At 37.9% G+C, this 20,154-nt stretch overlaps 1 protein-coding gene across 1 annotated transcript in view; it reads left to right on the forward strand.

Annotated features, from left to right (window-relative positions):
• Positions 1 to 20,154, forward strand: part of CTTNBP2 (cortactin binding protein 2) — a 149,687-nt gene that overhangs the window by 84,628 nt on the left and 44,905 nt on the right. Inside the window, 4 exon segments of the mRNA XM_079149344.1 lie at positions 443 to 593; positions 3,234 to 3,488; positions 13,445 to 13,562; positions 18,727 to 19,002. Of these exon segments, the coding sequence (XP_079005470.1) occupies positions 443 to 593; positions 3,234 to 3,488; positions 13,445 to 13,562; positions 18,727 to 19,002 (800 nt within the window).

Consider the following 20,154-nt stretch of genomic DNA (forward strand, 5'->3'; position numbering starts at 1 on the left):
TTTTGCACCACAAATTGTATTTTTATTATATAAATACATATATGTTATTTATGTATTTTTACACACACACACACACACACACATTGAGTATAATTAAACCACTCATTCTAATAAGTTAAACCTGTTCCAAGGATTCCACTTTTACAAGTTGGTTGAAGAGAAATCACACAAACCAGATTTTAGGACGTGATGAAATGTACTATTTTAAATTGTATGCAAGTAATTCAGTTGTGACTAAAATATGTTTTCTAGATTTGTGAGAAAAAAAGAATATCCATGTAATAAGATCCACAATAATCAATACATAGAAATTAAAATAATAGGTACATTTGAAGATGTAGAATTTCTTTAGCATCGTCATGTATATATATTTAGTATCTTGCTCAGGTGGTGCTTTAGAGCAACTCAATTTTTATGTAATTAATACTAACCTTGTGTTTAGGTGTGTAGAATTATTAATTGCATATGATGCTCACGTTAATCATGCTGCTGCTAGAGGACAGACACCTCTCTACCTGGCCTGTAAAAATGGAAATAAAGAATGTGTTAAACTCTTGTTGGAAGCTGGCAGTGACCGAAGTATAAAAACCCAAGTAAGTACCAGTTTTCTTCCCCTCATGTATGTAACTTGCACTGTGTCTTCAAACTCTAAGCTCGAAAAACAAAATATAGATGACTGTTCGTATCTTAGGGTTTCGTATCTGTGGGTTCAATCAACCATGGATCAAAAAGATCTTTTAAAATTGCAATTGTACTGAACACAAGAGTTTGTTTGTGTGGTTTTGGGGCATCAGGTTCACTAAACAATGTAGTATAGCATTTGTTTACTTAGTATTAACACCTTATATAAGGTACCTTAAGTGAGAGATGACTTAAACTGTATTGGAAGATATACACAAAACTTGTAGGCATTCTGCCCTTTTGTTTAAGGGACTCGAGTGTCTGCAGTTTGTGGTGTCCATAGGTTGGTGGGCAGGCAGTCCTGGACCATCCCTTATAGATACTGAGGGACAACTCTACACCACAGTAGAGGTTGCTTTGTTTTTCTTTTATGATATTGTATTTGGAAAATGTCTGACTTCTATTTGATTCTCTTCCCTGCTAATTAAAAGACTTGTCCATTAGCCTAACCAGTCCTTCAACCCCTGAACCTCAGATAATTTATCTTTAAAATATCAAAACAAATATTTATGTCTTGTTTTCAGAATTAGGGGAGACAATAGAGGTGTAAGTGTCTATTTATTCAACAAATAATAATCTTAGATTTGGGTTTCCTTCTGTCATTTCACCAACAAGAACCAAAAGGTAATGATATCAGCAGGGATATAATAATAACAGATATAAACAATTTCCACTGAATTGCATTGCTAAAGCTTTTAAAAAGTTGTTTTTAAACCCTCTGCTTTCTATTCATTTTTTTAATCTTAGAAAATAATTCAATTTTACAAGTGTTTATTATGTTGTGTTTTACCTAAGAAATCTGTGGTGTTTGTACAATATATCCATTACTAGAATTCTAACTTATAGATGAAAAGTAAATGAATTTTATATAATCAGGATGAATGAAAAATAGTATAACATAAAAATTGAAGTCATGTCCTGCAAAGAGAACACAGAAGCCATGCTCTCAATATACTTACTGAGGAGCTGGACAAAATCTTTAGAACTAAGCCAGTGAACGGTATAAATTGTCAGGGGATCTTAAGGGAATAATTGTGTATTTTGCCTTTTAATAAGAAAGTAACAAAGAAGAATGGAAAACTAAAAAGTATTTTTCAGGAAGGGCTGTGTTGGCTTTTGTAATGTAAATCAGGGAAGGTCAAAAGCATTTATACTCTGGGGCCTAGGTCAGTCTGCTACCCAAATATTGGTACCCACAGTCCTGTGAAGAAGGAGCTCTGAAATTGCTTCACCTGATTAGTGCCTAAGGATTGAGTATTCTAGGTACTGCCCAGCTGTGGTCTTGTCTTAGCCAAGTGGGCTTTATTGGTATGAGATCCAGAAAAAGAGAAAAGACCCATCATCAAGGGTCAGCTTTAATAAATGATCATTTAACAGCCTAAATTGAGATAGTTCCCATTTATTGTCTGTTTTTCTATCTTCTACCCTATTTTTTTTAATGTTGTAGCTCCCCAAAATATAATAAATATAGTAAAATGAAATACTACATGACAAAATTAGGTCAAGGAGAATATAAAGGTAGTAAAATAAAATAAGCCAAAATAAAAATCAGTTATTTTATTTTTTAAAAGTTTGAAAAACAATGAAAATGGGTGCCTATGTAGTAGGCAGATCAATTTCTATATAGAACAGAGAGATCTAGATGGATTCAAGATTTTCCCTAGTGTTTGTCCAACTTTAGTACATCCTAATCACCCAGGCATCTTGTTAAATGAGGTTGGTGGGCCAACTTTCCCCGGAATTTCTGATCTGGGGTAAAGCCTCAGGATTCACTTTTCTAGCAAGTTCTCAGGGGATGCTGATGCTACTGATCTGGGGATTCCACCTGAGAAACATTGTTCTAGGAAAAAGTACCATGGCTGCTCTACCAACCAGCTGAATGAGGTGACAGCGGCTCCAAAGTCACAAGTTCTCAGAAATAGACCCAGTAATTTCAGTTGGAACAGTTTTTAAGTTCCTTTTTATCAGTATCCTTCTGGAATCAGGGAAAACTCAGCAAGAGGCCCATCCACATTCAGTGTAATTATTTGACTTTTTTTTTTTCCTGCATGTCTACCTTTATTCCCTGTTATCTATATAATCTTTCCTTCTTGAACAGTTTGCATTAACTTTTAAGATTAGAGTTAAGCCACTACCCTTTAAGTAAACTGGTTTATAACAGCATTCTTTTAACATATTACTAATAATATTATGCTTAAATATATTTTTAAATTTCTCTTTGAAATTTCTTTTCTTTTAAAATAGGAAGTTGAGATTTCTGAGTTATCATATCTAATATTCAGTTATAGACCTGGGGAGTGCCAGCTCACTCCAGATGATTAACTATTAGGTGGAAACAGTTAGAAAACAGCAAACATGAGTCATAGCAGTGGGAATTACAGCAGCTGGCACAGTCAGAGAACATAACTCATCAGTGGTAGGATTGGAATGCCTGTTTTCCCCAGCTCAGTGGTCCATGCCCAAGAACATTTAGAGATGGACTTTAAATAACACTGTTCTCAACATTAATGTTGTTATGAACCCATACCCCTTCCTGGTCATTTTATTTTCAGGATGGCTGGACACCAGTTCATGCAGCTGTGGATGCTGGTAACATGGATAGCCTCAAGCTTCTCATGTACCATAGAGTACCACCTCCTGGAGACTGTTTGAGTGAGGAGATGCCTGAGCCAGGCTTCTTTGCTGTGGATGGAGGAGAAGAAAGTCTTGAAGGCACGTCGAAGCCTGTCGTTCCTGCAGACCTCATTAACCACGCTGACAGAGAAGGCTGGACTGCTGCCCATATTGCTGCTTCAAAAGGTTTTAAGGTGTGTCCTGGAGCAGTTGGCCTCATTGCAGACGTAATTTGATAACTGGAAACATTGTCTGCTATTGATTGAGTGCATTTAAGTCAAATAATTGAAGACCCAAGTGATACCACTGCGGTTGGTGATGAGCTACTGGTACAAATTGGTATTTTTTTCCTACCCAGCAGATATTTATCATCAAGGCTATAAGACTTTTTATTTTGAAAATCATTGTATTCAAAGACTATTAATAAGAAATATAAGAGGAAGTTTTTACATTTTGTCTCACCTATAGTAGGAAAAAAAGATTGATGTTATCTTAGTCCATTGGGTTGTTTGCTTTGTTTCCAAGGCTGTGCTACTAGTTAGAAGCAGGGATAGGGTTCCCACCTATACTGCAGGGTTCTTGCTCTTGCCCTGTTTCCTCAGATGCCAAATTTGTGCACTACCTGGACTGTCTGACTGATACCTAAGAGGAAGCTCTAGATTTCACTCAGAGTATAAAAAGTACTGATTAGTGTTTAAAAATAGCATAGAAGGCCATTCACTCATGCTTTTTCTCTTTAAATCATTTTAATAATAATAGTAATAATAATAATAAGCTATTAGAAAGCTCCTGAATACTGGGCAGTGTGCATACTAATACTTGCCATGATTATTTCTACTCCTAGTCCAATGGCAAGAGTACAGGTTATAAGACAAGTATATAATAAGAGAAACACAGAATTAACACAAGGATTACAGGCATGCTATTGGAACAGTATAAAAATTCAGTTATTTGAAAATGAGAAGATCAAACATATTTCAAACATAGTTGCTGCAATATTAGACTTAGGGATGGTTCCTTCTGGAGGAGATGAAAATTATTTGGAGATTTGCAGAGTGAGTTAAATGTACCACTCACCATTGAGAGAGTAGAGTAGTTCAGGTGGAAGGAGAAGTAAAAATGGAAACATGGAGGTAGGGAGGTGGAAACAGCTTCAGTTGAGCTAAGGAAGAGTAGTGAGAAATAAAATTAGACTGGGAGTTTGTTCTCAATTTACCAGTGAAAGTAAAGTCATTGAGAAGTTTTAGACAAAGGGAAAAGATAACCTGTTCTACAGTTTAAATTCATGAATTTAGCAATAACATTTAGATGGTTTGGGATTCTGAACAAATTGGCAGCAGAGAGAGAGCATTAATGTGGAAGATAATATGAACCAGGGAAATATTGAGAGACATTACAGATGAGAAGCTTCCAAAGATGGAACGCAGAATAGATATGGGAATGGAAGGAAGCTGAATGGAAAGATAGTGATGTTCCAGGAAAGAGCAAAGAAAAGCCAGCACTGTAATCAGAAAGATAGAATATAGATTTAGATATGCTGAATTTAAGGGCCATGTTTTTTTCATTCCGGATAGAAATACCTAGAGATATGTATTTGGAGCTCCTGGTTGGGTAACTTCCTCTTATGATCTGCTACGGAAGCTGTTCATTTTGACTTTGATTTTTGAGAAGTGAGAAAAAGCTAAGATTTAGTCAGTGCTTGTTGGCAGTAGTTTTTTTTTTTTTTTTTCCTTTCACTGTATTTTTTAACAGAAAGAAAAAGAAGAATTCTGAGAACTTGGTGTATATATACATGGATTTAAATGGAATGCAGTAGCCTTTGACATAAAAGTTTTTAGGAGGCAAAAATGGGGAACATGAATAGTTTAAATTTGAAAATGCACAGTTAATCTAGGACTGTGACTCTCATTTGATGGTGAGGTGCATGGAAGGAGTAGTTTGCAAACTTCTGCCATCACTAAAAGAAAATCTCTTTACTAGAAGATGTTAACGATGGAGTAGGTTGTGCGTGCACCAAACCTGGAGGCAAAAACACAAAAGAAAACTTGAGCATCTCTAACTTAGAATATTGGGCTACTGAGCCTCTTTTGCTAGGCAGAGAATTTTTCCCAAACAGGTACCCTTCTTTGGTGGAGAGTACTGCCCAGTTCCTTTATTACGAACTCTTTAGCAGTCCTGGAGTTTTGATGATCAAAGATGGTGGTATCTTCATTGATTCCCAGAACCCCAGCAAGCATTGGATGCTCTGTCACTACTGAGTAAAGGACAATAGGACCTCTTTCTCATACAGTATGACTCTTCTGTGTTCTTGCTTTACTTTAAGAAGTGTCAGATGAATTTTTGACAAGGAAAGAGATTTTTAAAGACACATGAATGACAATATTCACATACCTCTAAGCTATTAAAATAATAGATTATTTTTTTTTTAAGCTGGAATGCATATTTAATCTTCCAGTCTAATCCGTTTATCTTACAATTAGGACATTTCAGTCCTAGAAGGTTTAATAGATAGAGGTTGGGAATAAAGCCAGATTGCCTGATTCCATTACTCTTTTCATTGTGCTCTCTTCTTTCTGAGTCAAAAGTATTAGAAAATATTTTTGGATCATTTGTCTTAAAAAATTTCTATTTTGATTGGGATAACTCTTCAAAACTATAAGTTGCTAAGGCCAGTTCTCTGAAAAATATAAATTACAGTTATGAATTAATGTGTTGGTAGAGAGATCCTGTACTTATCACAGAGCATAAAAATAGCATAATATGTACATCCAACCTTCACAAGGTAGTAGTAGCATCATTACCCAAGAAGGGACTTTCAGTTTCCACATGAATTTCAGAGCTCGAAGGCATATAACTGATCCAGTACAACCCCCTCATATTGTAGATGAAGAAACTAAGTCTTAGGAAATGGTGAAACTAATTTCCCAAGGTCCATTCATGGACGATCAGATTTTCCAATAAGTACTTGTTCCATTTTAGATGTCTCTTTCCTAATGGTTAAGAAATTAATACAAATCAGCATGTAGTATTTGGTAATAAAAATACCTCTCTCAAGCTGGCCTGTGTCTACTTTGGAGAGAATGCTGAACCAAGGATCAGCCTTTCTTTGTGTGCATAGATAAAGGACCTCTTATTTAAGCTCTCTGTTCTGCCATGAGAACTTCAACAAGTCCAGTTCTTGTCCCAGAAATAAATTAAGGAGATTGTCTGAATTTGAACATCTCTGTCATTGAAGCTCAAATACCCAGAGATATTTCCCTTTTTTAAATTTAGGGGATGGCATGAATTTTTGATTATGGGAATAGGTTATATTTCTAGCTTCACCAATTGCCTATGGTGACCTATCATTCATTTTTTTTTGTTGGGTCTCTCTGAATATAGTTAATATGTTGACTATTTAATGCAAATTCCTTTCTCTCTGGGCTTCCAGAACACTGCCCCTTCTCCACCTATCCTTTGACATCATTCCTAAGCTCCTTTCTCAGCTGCCTCCTCCTATTCTTTAAAGAGCTTATCCAGATTTTCAGCTTTAATTATAGCAGTGATAGCTGCTGCCAAAGGTATACCTGATGTCTGACTTCTACTTGTCTTCTATACATTTATTTTCAGCATCCTAGAGGGTCATCTCTAGGCAGGCCCACCGTCCTCTGGTCAGATAGTAGCCCTTTTGTTGCCATTCTAAAATCATTCTCACATTGTGTTAGGATTGCAGTCCGATATGCATTACTAGCTTTTAGCTCTATAGGACTCTGACCCTTTTCTCACCCCATTGCAGCCACACCAGTTCTCCAGGTGGCCTGGATGAGGTCGGTGTGTGCCAGGATTCACAAGGATTCCCCAAATTTGGTTTCTTTCTTTCTATGTCTTGGCTTCAAAGAGAACAAGATAATAGGACTCCCTATAGTTTTTCCTTGTCACACAGAATTGTGTAACTTGTTTAAATAGAAGAAAGTTAGATAAGGTATCAAGGTACCAAATCACAGGATCTAGATGTTAATCAGGATAAAAAGAAAACTTTCTTACTCTATGTGATTATTTCCTTTTTTTCCCCTTAACTTTTAGTCAAAATATTTTTGAAAATGATGGGCTATATATAACCAAAGGGAAAGATTAAAAAAAAAAAAAAAAAAAAAAAACACTAATTCCAGAATATTCAGTGAAGAGTAATTGAATTCTTGCTTCCTTTGGGCCTCAGTGATTGACCAGAGGAACTCTAGAGGGAACATAAACGTAGCCCCCCAGAGTCATGCTGCATCCCTCATCAAAACATGAACCTTCTGATGTCCTCCACTTACAACTTTAATGGATCTAGTTTAGACCTTTTTCTCCTCTCATTCTGTACTTCCTCCCTGTTGATCCCCAGAATATAATCTCAAGGAATTCCAGAATCTTCTCTCTAGTCCTGCTAAGCATTTCCTAAGTCCATCCAGGAAGCTCCTTTCTAGGAAGCTCATAGTTTACAGGGCATCTCCTAGATAACTAGGGAGATGAACTTTCCAGTGTACCTAATACAGTCCTGTTTATGCCCATTACCTCAGAACTGCTCAGTGCCCACTCTTACTCTTCAAGGTGCCCCATTTAGAGAATTATATGGTAAACTACTGATGACCATTCACTTTTGCTCCCACCAGGCAGTTCCATGTGGTTGTGTCCTTAGGCCCCAGTGAGTGTGCCCCTTAGCTAGTCTGCTGTGTCTCTTACATTTCCTCTCTTAATTCAGTAACATCACCTGGCATTTGTGTTTACTTGCTCCATCTTCCTGACTTAATGAACTTGAATGATTGACACAACGCTAGATTTTATAAATGAACTTTGAATGTATGGCCTCCTCCACTGACTCACAGACCCTGACTTGTGGAGCCTTCATTGTCTGCTGTCTGGATGCCTTCAGGCTCCTACGATAGTGTCCACACCTTTAGATTCCACTCCTTCACACTGACACAGGCGGAACCTTTCTAGCAGGTGACATGGTGATGTAGCACGACCACTTCATGTCCTTCCAAAGGGTAAGGGCCAGCCCCTTCCTGCCGGTCTCAGTCACCTCTATAGGTGCATTTCTGTCAGCCTTCCACAGTGCACTCTGCACTGTAACCGTGTATGACCAGTAGCCACGAATACATCCTGTGCCTCCTCTCCTCTCCCTGGCTTTGCATCTGCTGTTCCCATTGCCTCAAATGGCCTCTTCTCCTGCCCTGACCTATTTCTGCCTGGAAAACATCTCAGCTGAAGCCTTGACTCCAGGAGTTAGGTATTCTCAGGGCACCTATCCACACTTTACTTAGAGCTTGTACTTTATTGTAGTTGTTTACATGCCTCTTTCTGTTTCCACCTCCTGTGAAAAAGCACTGTTTCATCTTTGTGTATATTGTTCCCAGCAGTCTCTGGCCCAGAAGCCCTAATGGCTTGTTGAATCAATAAACGAATGGCCTGTTATAGTTCTTTCATAATCGGTCTCCTTCTCATCACCCTCTTCCTTTCCAACATACCTCCTACGTGCAGCACTTGGCTTTTAGAACAGACACTCCTGGCGCTTCCTCCCTGAACCCATCCCTGTACCTACAGGAAAGAACTGAATCCCAGCTCTCAGCCCTTCACAGCCACTTCCAGCTAGCTCCATCTCTGGCCACTCAGACCCACACCTACCTTCTCACGTAGGCCCTTACTTCGCATCTTAACAGCATGTATCTCCGCTGCCCTCCAAAGCACTGGATACTCCCACATCTCCAGGTTGTTCTCAGCACTTTTCTGTGCATTTAGAAAGTCTGCTTTCTCTCCTCCTGCCCAATCTCAAACTCTTGGCTCCCTGCCTTGACTTTGATTTTATCTCTTACTCCTTGAACTTGGGGCTTCTATTTAATCTCGTTGGCCCTGGTTCCTTGCTTATAAGCTCTCATTAAAAGGCCATGGCAGAGATTGCTTAATATCTTAATACCTTCAGTATCTCTTCTGCCCTTCACTGGAATAACGGACCCCTTCATCATTTGTTTTCTGAGTCAGTGGTCACCCAAAACATAGGTTGTATTCTCCAGCCCCTGCTAAAGGGAACTGTGACCACAAACCTATGTTCTGGCAAATGGGATGTGAGTAGAAGGGAAAACTGAATCCTAAGTCACTTCTTTTAAAGTCTCTTATAGCAGGGGTATCTGTATCCTACTCAATAGGATTTGAGCTTAAACTCATCCATGTAGATTCCTGGGTAAGACCCCTGGCCAGTTTAAGCCCCCTGGAAATCTACTCCCAGTGACTGGTACCCAGCAGGAGAGAGCATTAAGTTCTTTTCTCCATCTGTCCCCACTCCTACTCCTCCATAAAGTAAAAGTTTAATCACATCCAGAGGCGCATATGCTAAAGTCTTGGTCCCTAGATCATGACCCTATTGGAAGGTAGTAGAACCTTTGAGGGTTGGGGACTACTATGACCTCTCCCAGTCACTTAGAGTTATGCCTTTGAAGTGGATATTAGGATGTTGGCCATTTCTTTTCCCTTTTTCCTTCCCAGCTGCTCTGAGGTGAGCCGCTTTGCTCTACCACGTGCCCCAAACCATGGTTTCCTGCCTCAGCACAGGCCCAGAAGCAATAGTGACTACTGACCACAGACTGAAACCTCTGTGAGCCACAATAAACCTTTATTCTTTTTAAATTGATTATCTCCAGCGTTTGTTATAGTAATAAAAAGCTGACTAATGCACCCCTTTTGTGTTCGTATTTTCTCACGTCCAACCCTTTATGACACTTTATACTCTTCTGTGAGACGTGGAATCTTGTTCATCATAAGGACCTCAAAAACCTTAATATAGTGGCTGGCACAGAGGTGCTTAGTACCTGATCCATGAAGTTGTAATGTGGATTAAATAAGCAGTAAACACCTCATATATCACATAATGTCATTTAAGTACCCAATGGACTGAAATGTACATGGTGGTAGTTCTCTAAGGTTATATTGCCTAGTGATGACATAGCCATATGAGTTTGTTGAAGTACGTCCTATGGTGTTCACACAATGAAAAATTGCTTCACAACACATTTTCTGAATGTATCCCCATCCTTAAGCCATGCATTACTGTACTTGAAAAGTGTCAGAACTATGCCTAGGACTTAACTTGTGCTCAAATCATTGCTGTAACTGCTGCTGTTAAGTGCCATCTGAGTCAAAATTTTCATCAACTTTGTGTTCCTTACAGAATCAGTGTAGTACTATAGTTTTCCCTTGTAGTGTGTTTGGATGATGCATTACCCTTGAGCCCTGACATTTCACATTTCCTTTAAGAGAATGTCAGTGCTTATATTATTGCCCACTGCCCTACCTGAGTATGATAAAAATTAGAAACAACCTACTTTGAAAGTCAGAAATCAAAGAATCTTAATTCAGGAGAATTACAAACTTACACTGCACCTTTTATCGTTGCTGTATGTAATGTGCAGTAACCTTAGAATCATCTTGAGACTAGTGACATTTGTTATGTGTTGTAATACCTCATCAACTAACTGATAGTACTGTTTTCCAATTAGTGGTTATGCTGTTGATTTTAATAAATTAAGGCTGGCAGTAAACACTGGGATTTTTAGTATGTGCCAAGAATATAAGAACTTTGTATGCATCTTTCATTTAAGCCATATAACAACCCTATAAGATACAGATGGAGAAACTGAAGCAGAAAATGTCAAAAGATTTACCATTGACTATAGATATTATCATTTGTATTGGCAGCATTAGTATCTAGGTCTGTTTTGACTCTTTTACTCTTGTGCTACTAGTATTAACTTGTGTAACAAATGTGTTATTTTTGTCTCTTCTCATCTTGGGATTTAACTAAGTTTGATTCTCAGATTGTATTCTGGTTAAGCCTCAATTTCTCAATCAGTATTGTCTGTCTTTTGCAATAACTACCTTATTATTTTACTGGTTTTATATAAATTAGTAATAACAGCTTGATAAGAACTGTTATTTATATATTTGAGTGTATTCACTAATTCATTAATAGTGATTTCTTAAATCTGAACCATAGATTGATTCATGAAAGCCAGAATCTGATGACAAGTCTTAGAGATTCCTCCAACTTGAGCAGGAGCAGGTAGTAAGAAACAAACACACTAGTAAGTTCCCTTCGCAGGCAGACAGGTTTTTCCTACAAGTTCCCTGGTTAAGTTCCTTCATTCCATGTAGGTACCAATGCCTAGTCTCTCATCCCTTTAGCCTGCAAAAGTTTCTGTGTATCAGCTCTGCTCTAGACCAGTACTGGCTTTCTGTTCAAATTTCACTTAATGGATGACTTCAGCTTTATTCTTTGTTTTTCTTTGTTATTGTTAGAGATTTCTTATACTTTTCTGTGAACTCAGTGTTGCATTTAAAAGTATGTTTTGGTGGTAATATGAAGCAACTGGAACTCACAAATACACCTCATGGAAGTACCAATGTACAGTCACTTTCAAAAGCTCTTGCAGATGTCATGACCTGTGCCCTAGTGATCCAGCACAAGTACTTATACCCAGCATTTGTGGACCACAGGACACATGTTGACAGTGTTCATAGGGGGGACCCAAATGTCCATCAACAAGAGAATGGATACATAAACTGTGGTCTATTCATGTAATGAAATACCATTTGGTAATAATTTTTAAAAAGACAAGATGAATTATGACCACTCCTAACACATGGATAAATCTTAGAGACATTATGTTGAATGAAAGAAGCCAAATATAAAAGTATACCTGATACAGTTTCATTTATATAGAGCTTTAAAACCGGTTAAACCAATCTCTGATTTAGAAATCAGAATAGTAGTTGTGGGAGGGAGCAGGAGAGACTAGAGGTTGAAAGGAGCAAAGTGCTCCTTTCACAAGTGTGTTCCCTTTGATAGTGTTTCAACCTTTGCACTTGTGCATTTTTCTACGTGGATATTTTACTTCAAGATAAACATTTTATATTAGAAAAGGAAAAAAATGTATTTTACTAAGCAGAAGAAAAGGTGCTTAGGACAGTAAGAGAAGGCTTTGCAGACTGCATGGTTTACTGTGTTATCTGAACTGTCAGTCAGCCCCATGCCCATGTGTATACAACTTTCTGAGTGTGTGTGTGTATGTGTGTGTGTTTGTATGAGTGTGTGAGAGAGACAGATAAGAGGAATCATGGGAAGGACATTGCTTGATTTGGTTGTTAGTTTGTCCTAGTCAGTTTTCTGATTATTCTTCTGAAAAATCAGCATACAAATTATGAAGTGCCAAGAGTTGACCTGTTAGAACTAATTTTTTGGTAAATACCCTGATGTAATACCCTGCTGTGCAATTCTTTATTAGGAAACTTACATCTATATTGCCTTTTAATTTGCATTTGAAGAATTATGGAACACTAAGACCTTTCACTTAGTAGTTACTGATAGTTTTTGAAGGGAGATTTCCTTAAGCAACTTCTTTGGACCAAAAAAAAAAAAAAAAATGAAAGAGGGAACACAATTTTAATATCTATTGGGGATGATCTTTTAAAACTCAATCAACATGTTCATATTTTTGCAATAAGAAAGTAGGGTGAAATAAGTTCTCAAATTACAAATGCACTTGTGGGAACTCTGGGAAAGAATTGTTCAGATAGGAGCCCTGCACTTGCCAGGAAGGCAGTCTGAATCTAGAAGGCAATAAGGAATATCCAATTATAGCAGTCTTTTTGCTTCCTATTGCCAAATTACCATGAAAGGGTACTCTCTGCTAAAGTCAGTTTCATTCTTAATTTCACTCTGTAAACCCAGTGATTAGTGAACTAATTTTTTTTTTTTTTTTTTTTTTTTTTTTTTTTTTTTTTTTTAATCTTGAAACCTAAGAGCCTTCCCTGAGAGCAATGATTCCCATTTAAAAGAAGGAATGAGAATGTGCCCAGAGGCAGAGCACTTGCCTGGCAGGCTCAAGGTCCTAGGTTCCATTCTGAGCACAGGTTTAAACAAAACAAACTTACATAAATGAAGCACTCTTGTCTTTGCATTTCTAGGCATTATTTAGATTAATCTGAGATCATTCTGGTTATTTGGGTTGCTGGAATTGAAATAAGATTTCTAGCTGTGAATTCTTGATTGGCTTGCCACAGGCAACTGGCTTTCCCCTTGGGTTTTGCACTCAAATTAATTCATTTTGACTTGAAGGTAATAGAGGTCTTGTCTTTGCAGAACTGCCTAGAAATCTTGTGTAGGCATGGAGGGCTTGAGCCGGAGAAGAGAGACAAGTGCAATCGGACTGTGCATGATGTTGCAACAGATGACTGCAAGCATTTGCTGGAGAATCTGAGTGAGTGGCATTCAAAGCTGGTTGCTTATCCTCTGTCTACGCCTTTGGGGCCTCTGGGATAATGGGAAATACATTAATGCAAGTACAATTTTCTCATTCCCTTGTTAACTTCTTTTGAGCCCTAGCTAATGCAGAACCACTTTATTGATTATAAATGTAGCAATTATTTCTTCTTTTCGGTTCTGACTTTTTACAGAACAACTCGCCATTCAGATAATTCTAGATGTTTCTTGCATTCTACTGACTGGCCTAGGTAAACTCTCTAAGTAATGATTGCTTTTTTTCTTCTCACTTAGATTGTATTTCTAAACATTAGATTTGCCAGGGTATGTAAAATCCTGGTGAGTACTGTGTATCAGCTGATCCTATGAGCCAGGCAAGTGGGTTCTCTCCTGGTGCCTGGTTGCCTACATATTGATGATCTCTTGGGTCCCTTAGCACATTTCATGAAGGCTCACTTGTGGTTTTATGAATATGGAATGCCAGGTCAAATAAAATATTATGACATATCAAGATTATTGCCCAACCCTTCCATTCAGCCAGCTGTTTCAATAACTTAAGGATGAGTAGAATTTTAAAAGTTAAAATAATGTTTTAACCTTCAATCTTATACATAGATTTGCATTATTTTATCTAACAAAGAATACTTAAAATGGTAAAGAAAAAATTATGTGAACTGTAAAATACATTAATACAGAGGCAGGCATGGTGGTGCACACCTGTAATCTCAGCAACTCAGCAGGCTAAGGCAGGAATATCACAAGTTGAAGGTCAGCCTCAGCAACTTAACAACACCCTAAGCAACATTAGTAAGACAATGTCTTCAAAAATTAAAAAGGGTTGGGGATTTAGCTCAACGATAAAGTAAGTGTCCTTGGGTTCAATCCAGAGTCAGGTAATAAAAGACTTTATATTCCTTTTGACTCAGTCCTGTGAGAAAGTTTTGACTTAATGCTGTGAATTATAAAGAATGATTATAAGCAAGTAAGTAAGTGAGATATTAGTAATGTAGAAATACCATCTTATATAGGATGCTGGGGGACAGGGCACATGACTGGCACCAAGTGAGAGAGAACACAGGCCAGAATTAGCTCATGGGGGCCGGGCTGGAGGAGAGGGTCATGGTTATCAAGGCATAGGGATGCTGTTAGATGATGCAAAGTGCAGGGTAAGGAAAAAGAGGGATTGAAGGCCAAGCCCAGAGGAACCCCCAACTGTAAAGGCAGAATAGAAGGGAAAAGTGACAAAAGGAAGACTAAGAAAAATTAGAAAGGAACAAAGCCAGAAAACAATGGTGCTATCAGGCCCAACTTAGGAGACTGTTTCTGAGAGGAAAAGTAATTCCATACTATCAAATTCCCTAGGATGTAAGGGATAAAAAGAGAAACAGCGCCATTTGGCAAATAGAAAGTTGCTCCTCACCGGGAGACAAGTTTCATGCAGTTTTCAAGGCAGAAACTGATTAGTTTAAGCAATGAATAATAGAGAGGTAGTGGGAAAAAACAAATGCAGAATTCTGCCCTTTATTCATTCATTCAGAAAATAATTATTGAGCACCTTAAGTGCCAGTCACTATCCTAGCCACATGGGATAAGTCAGAGTTTTTAAAAAAGCTTGTTATCATCGTGAAGGTCCTATTCTAACATTAAGGGACAGGAAATGAGCAAGAAACATAAGAAATAATTCATTAAACAGTAATTGTGAGGCAGTGAGATGTGCTGTGAAGACTAAGGGGGCTTGGGAGACTGAGGGTGGGTTTCGTTTATTTATTTTTGTTTGTTCTAATTTGTTATACATGACAGCAGAATGCATTTCAACTCAAATGCACAAATGGAACGCAACTTTTCATTTCTCTAGTTGTACATGATGCAGTTACACCATTTGTGCAGTCATACACATACATAGGGTAATAATGTCTGTCTCATTCCATCATCTTTCCCACCCCCATACCTGCTGTCCTCCCCTCTACCCTATCCAAAGTTCCTCCATTCTTCCCTTGCCCCCCCCCCCTGCCATTATTATGGATCAACATCCACTTATCAGAGCACACATTCAGTCTTTGGCTTTTTGGGATTGGCTTATTTCATGTAGCATGATATTCTCCAGCTCCACCAATTACCTGCAAATGCCATAATTTCATTCTTCTTTAAGGCTGAGATATTCCATTGTGTAAATATACCACGGTTTCTTTATCCATTCATCTATTGAAGGGCACCTAGGTTGGTTCCACAGTTTAGCTATTGTGAATTGAGCTGCTATAAACTTGATGTAGCTGTGTCACTGTAGCATGCTGATTTTTAAAAAGGTCATTACGGTAACCTTCCTGGTAAGACATTTAAGCAAAGACTTGAAGGAGGTGCAGAGGGTGACAATGCAGATATCTCAGGTAAAGATTTCCAGGCAGGGCCTCAAATGGACAGAGACCCTAAGGTGAGAAACACCTGGTATATCTGAGGAACTGCAAGAAGGGCAAGGTGATTGAGTTAGGGCAAGGTGATAATGAGGGAAAAGAGGTCGGAGAAAGAACAGAATAGGGTGGAGGCCTGATCTTGTTGTAATTTATAGGTTATGATAAGAAGTTAAAGTAGCCACAGGAGTGACAGACTGATGTATATTGTAATTGTCATTGGCTACTTTGTTGGGAATAGACCATACAAAGTCATGGGTAAAATCAGGGGCATCTTTTAGGACATGACCGTAGTATTCCAGGTGAGGGGCAGTAACAGTGACTCAGCCGAGGCTGGAAGCAGATGAGGTAGTATGAAGTATGTGGGTTCTGGAAGTGTAGAATATTAAGGAGGCAGAACACACAAATGGATTGAATGTGGAGTGTGAGAGAGAGGGAACTCATGGGTTAATTGCGAGGTGTTCAGCCTGAGCAACTGGCAGGATGGACTTGCTGTCACCAGTCAAGAAGGAAGGCTATCAGGGGTTGAGCAGGTTTTGCTGATGAAGATCCTGGGTTTAGTTTTCTATGTATGAATTTGAGATTTCTGAGAGGCTATCTGTGTCAAGTCAGCAGGAATTTTGGAGAGGAATATGAGTTGCATATGTAAGTTTGAGAGTCAGCAGTCTGCCAGTGATATTTTCAGTAATAGGACTACATGAGATCACTAAGTAAGTGTGTTAGTCAGCTTTTTGTTGCTGTGATAAAATACCTGAGATAAACAACTTAGGGGAGAAAGATTTATTTTGGCTCAACGTTTCAGAGGTTTTCGTTCATAGTCAGCGGACTTCGTAGTTTTGGGTCTGAATTGTTGAAGAACATCATGGCAGCAGAAAGCTGCTCAGCTCACAGCAGCCAGGAAGCAGAGAAAGGGAGGAAGCAACCAGGAAGAAGATATAATTTTCCAGGGCACACCTCCAGTGACCACCTTCCTCCAAATAGGCCCTTCCTCCTGCAGTTTCCACCACTTCCTGATTATGTCATCAAAATATGAATCCTTGAGTGGACTCAGCCACTCATGAGGTCAAAGCCCTTCTGATCCAGTCACCTTCCTGAATGCCCCCACTCCTGAATCCTGCTGCATTGAGGAACAAACTTTCAACACTTGAGCTTTTGGGGAGACATTTCAGATGCATACTAGAACAGGGAATGAATGCAGAAAATCTTTTTATTTTTAAAAAAAACTCTGCAAGACTCTATCATTAAGAAGTCTGGGAAAAGTGGGGAGACAAAGAAGGAACATCAAAAGAAAGAGCAACCAATGAGCAATGAGGAAATCCAGTAGGAGTCTGTCAAGGAGCAGAGAGAGGTCACTTATATCACATGCTGTTGATAAGAAAGATAACTAAGAACTGACAGTTGGAAGATAAAATAATCCTATAGCTGGTCAGTTAACGAAAGCCAGTTTTAGAAAGGATCATTAAAAGAGACACTTTAAAGCATTGTAATATTAAATCTTGCAAAGTAATTCTTTCACTAAGTATTCTTTAGTCTTTAGTATCATTCTTCTAGTTGAAGTCTTACCTATTCTTGTTTGAACAAAACTTGCCTTTAATGTATCTTGTATGATTTCTAGTATTTGAGTACTTAAACAAATTTGTGAAGTTAACTAAAGATAATGTCTGTCCAGAAAATATTAATTATTTTCTAATCTCATATAGTTGTCTCATTTATACCTCATTAAATCCCATTTTCAGTAGTTGCATTAAGTGTCTCTAAAGTATTCAACCTAGTTTTCATAATAACAGTAACTCATATTTCATCAGTTTATAGAAAATTAAATTCACTAATTGCAGTAATGAGTTGAACAGACACAGAAGATCTGGGAACAGACACAAATGACTCTTAGCAAACATGTAATTTAATTCATAACACCAGAAGTGCATGGGGACGGCACCCACAGTGGTGGAGCCTCAGTCAGCTGGTGTCAGAGAGATTGAAAGATCACTTAAAAAGCTCCTACTGCATTTTATGTTTTATCAGATACATACTAGTGTTTGCCATGTAACCAGTAATGTGTTGAATCCATGTCAAACAGAAGTTCATTTAGTTTTTGTGACAACTTGATGTGCATCCTCTCCATTTTAAAGAAGAAATTGAGGTATAGCAATTTCAAGACTATTTACCAGATTCAGGTAGGAAAAGGCTCAGACCACGGTCTGCAGAATTCTCAAGCTCTCAAGCTGCCATCATGAGCTTTCTGACCTGTATAACTATTGCCTGCTTTGATTATCATATTACCTATAAAGATAAAGAGAATGGAGAGAATTCAGGATCAAGGAAAGGCCCTAGTTTTCATATATATATGTATATATATATATATAGGCCCTAGTTTTCATATATATGTGTGTGTGTGTGTGTGTGTGTATATGTATGTGTGTATATATATATATATATATATATATTTTTTTTTTTTTTTTAACCAGTTTGAGAGTCTCACTGAAGGTAGTCAATGGAGTACAAACAGCTAAAGGTACAAGGAAAGATGAACAGTTCATACAGTATGCCTCCAAAGAAGCTGTGAAAAGATTAGGAGACCAAAGTTTTCTCCAGTATAAGACCATTCAATTTAATGTCTTCAAAGAAAAAAGAGAGAACTGCCCTTTGATTTAATTTTTAAATGTTCATTTCTACTTGTTTCATGTAATAGCTTTGCTGTTTTTTTTTCCTGTAACTTTTTTTTTTTTTTAACTTCTAATTCTTTTAATGTTCTAACAGATGCTCTTAAAATACCCTTAAGGATTTCCCTGGGTGAGATTCAACCAGGCAACTGTGGTTCCGATGACTTTGAATGTGAAAACACAATATGTGCTTTAAATATTCGCAAACAGACATCATGGGATGATTTTTCAAAAGCAGTGAGTCAAGCCCTGACGAATCATTTCCAAGCAATCTCTTCTGATGGATGGTGCCGTCTGGAAGACATGACATTTAATAACACCACAGACTCCGACATCGGCCTCGGTGCAAACAGTATACGATCCATCATGCTAGGTATCAGCAGACCTACAGAGGAGACACAGTTAAATTTCTGGGTTTATTATGTTTGTGGGCGTCATAACCTGATACTCAGTTCATTGATTAAGCACATTTAGTACTCTTTTGTGGCAGCTGCCGGTGCTGAGAACCTTGAATATTCACAATGTAGCCATTACATAACAGAGCCTGTTAATATAAAAAAATGCTTTTATGCCTCAAATACTCTCTTTACAGAGAGTAAAGAACATGAAAGCCTTTGATGAGACTTTGTGATTACATTTGTATTCTAGATAAACACAAGAAATCAACCACACTGCAGCTGCTCACTAAAACAGAAGTTCTGAATACAGCTCCTAATGTCTCTGCCAGGGGCACTATAGTACATTAACACCTTACCTCCAGGACAAGCATCCTGATGAAATTGAAGTTTGGAATTGACTTAGTGTAGATACATTCCAAACTCCCCCATGGGATGAGTCAAAGTACTGGCTGATTGTTTCTATTTGAGAGACACAACAAAAGAGATGCCAAAGGACTTAGAAGATAAGATTTTTTTTTTTTTTCTGAGCATAGTAAGTTCCCTAAAAATGTTGTCCCTGGTTAGTTTCTTCTATCCTGGACCAGGAGAATTAACATCCTTGGGAAGCCTCTTTTTCAAGAACTGTTTTGGATGCTTTATAAGTGGTTTTTACAATAGCCCAATTGTATAACTGACTAGGTATCAGAGGACTTGTCTGAGGTCACACAACTAATGAGCAAAACAGGATTCACATCAGTCTGGTTCTTTTTCCATGTTAGAAAAGAAGCTGCAGGAAGGGTGAACTTTTAAATTCAGAAAGAATATTGTACTTATCATTGCAGAAAGTCTATTAATCTGTGCACTACTACCAATTCACTTTCAAAATATACATTAGCACTGGGCCTTAGAATAGATTATTTGTGACAACTTGATTTTATGGGTCTTTGGCATGATCATTAAGATTATGATTATTATAGAATTGTTATTTAATTAAAATATGTAATAGATGACTGTCAGGGGCACATTTAGTCAACAGAGCACTAGATGCTAAGGCCGGATTATTCCGGTGTTCATGCTTGTCACAGACATATAACATACTGTAATACCATTTCAAATGTAAAAATCATTGAGTGTTGTGGAAAAAGTGC

Source organism: Sciurus vulgaris, assembly GCF_902686455.1.
Source record: "Sciurus vulgaris genome assembly, chromosome: 8".
Taxonomy (NCBI): domain Eukaryota; kingdom Metazoa; phylum Chordata; class Mammalia; order Rodentia; family Sciuridae; genus Sciurus; species Sciurus vulgaris.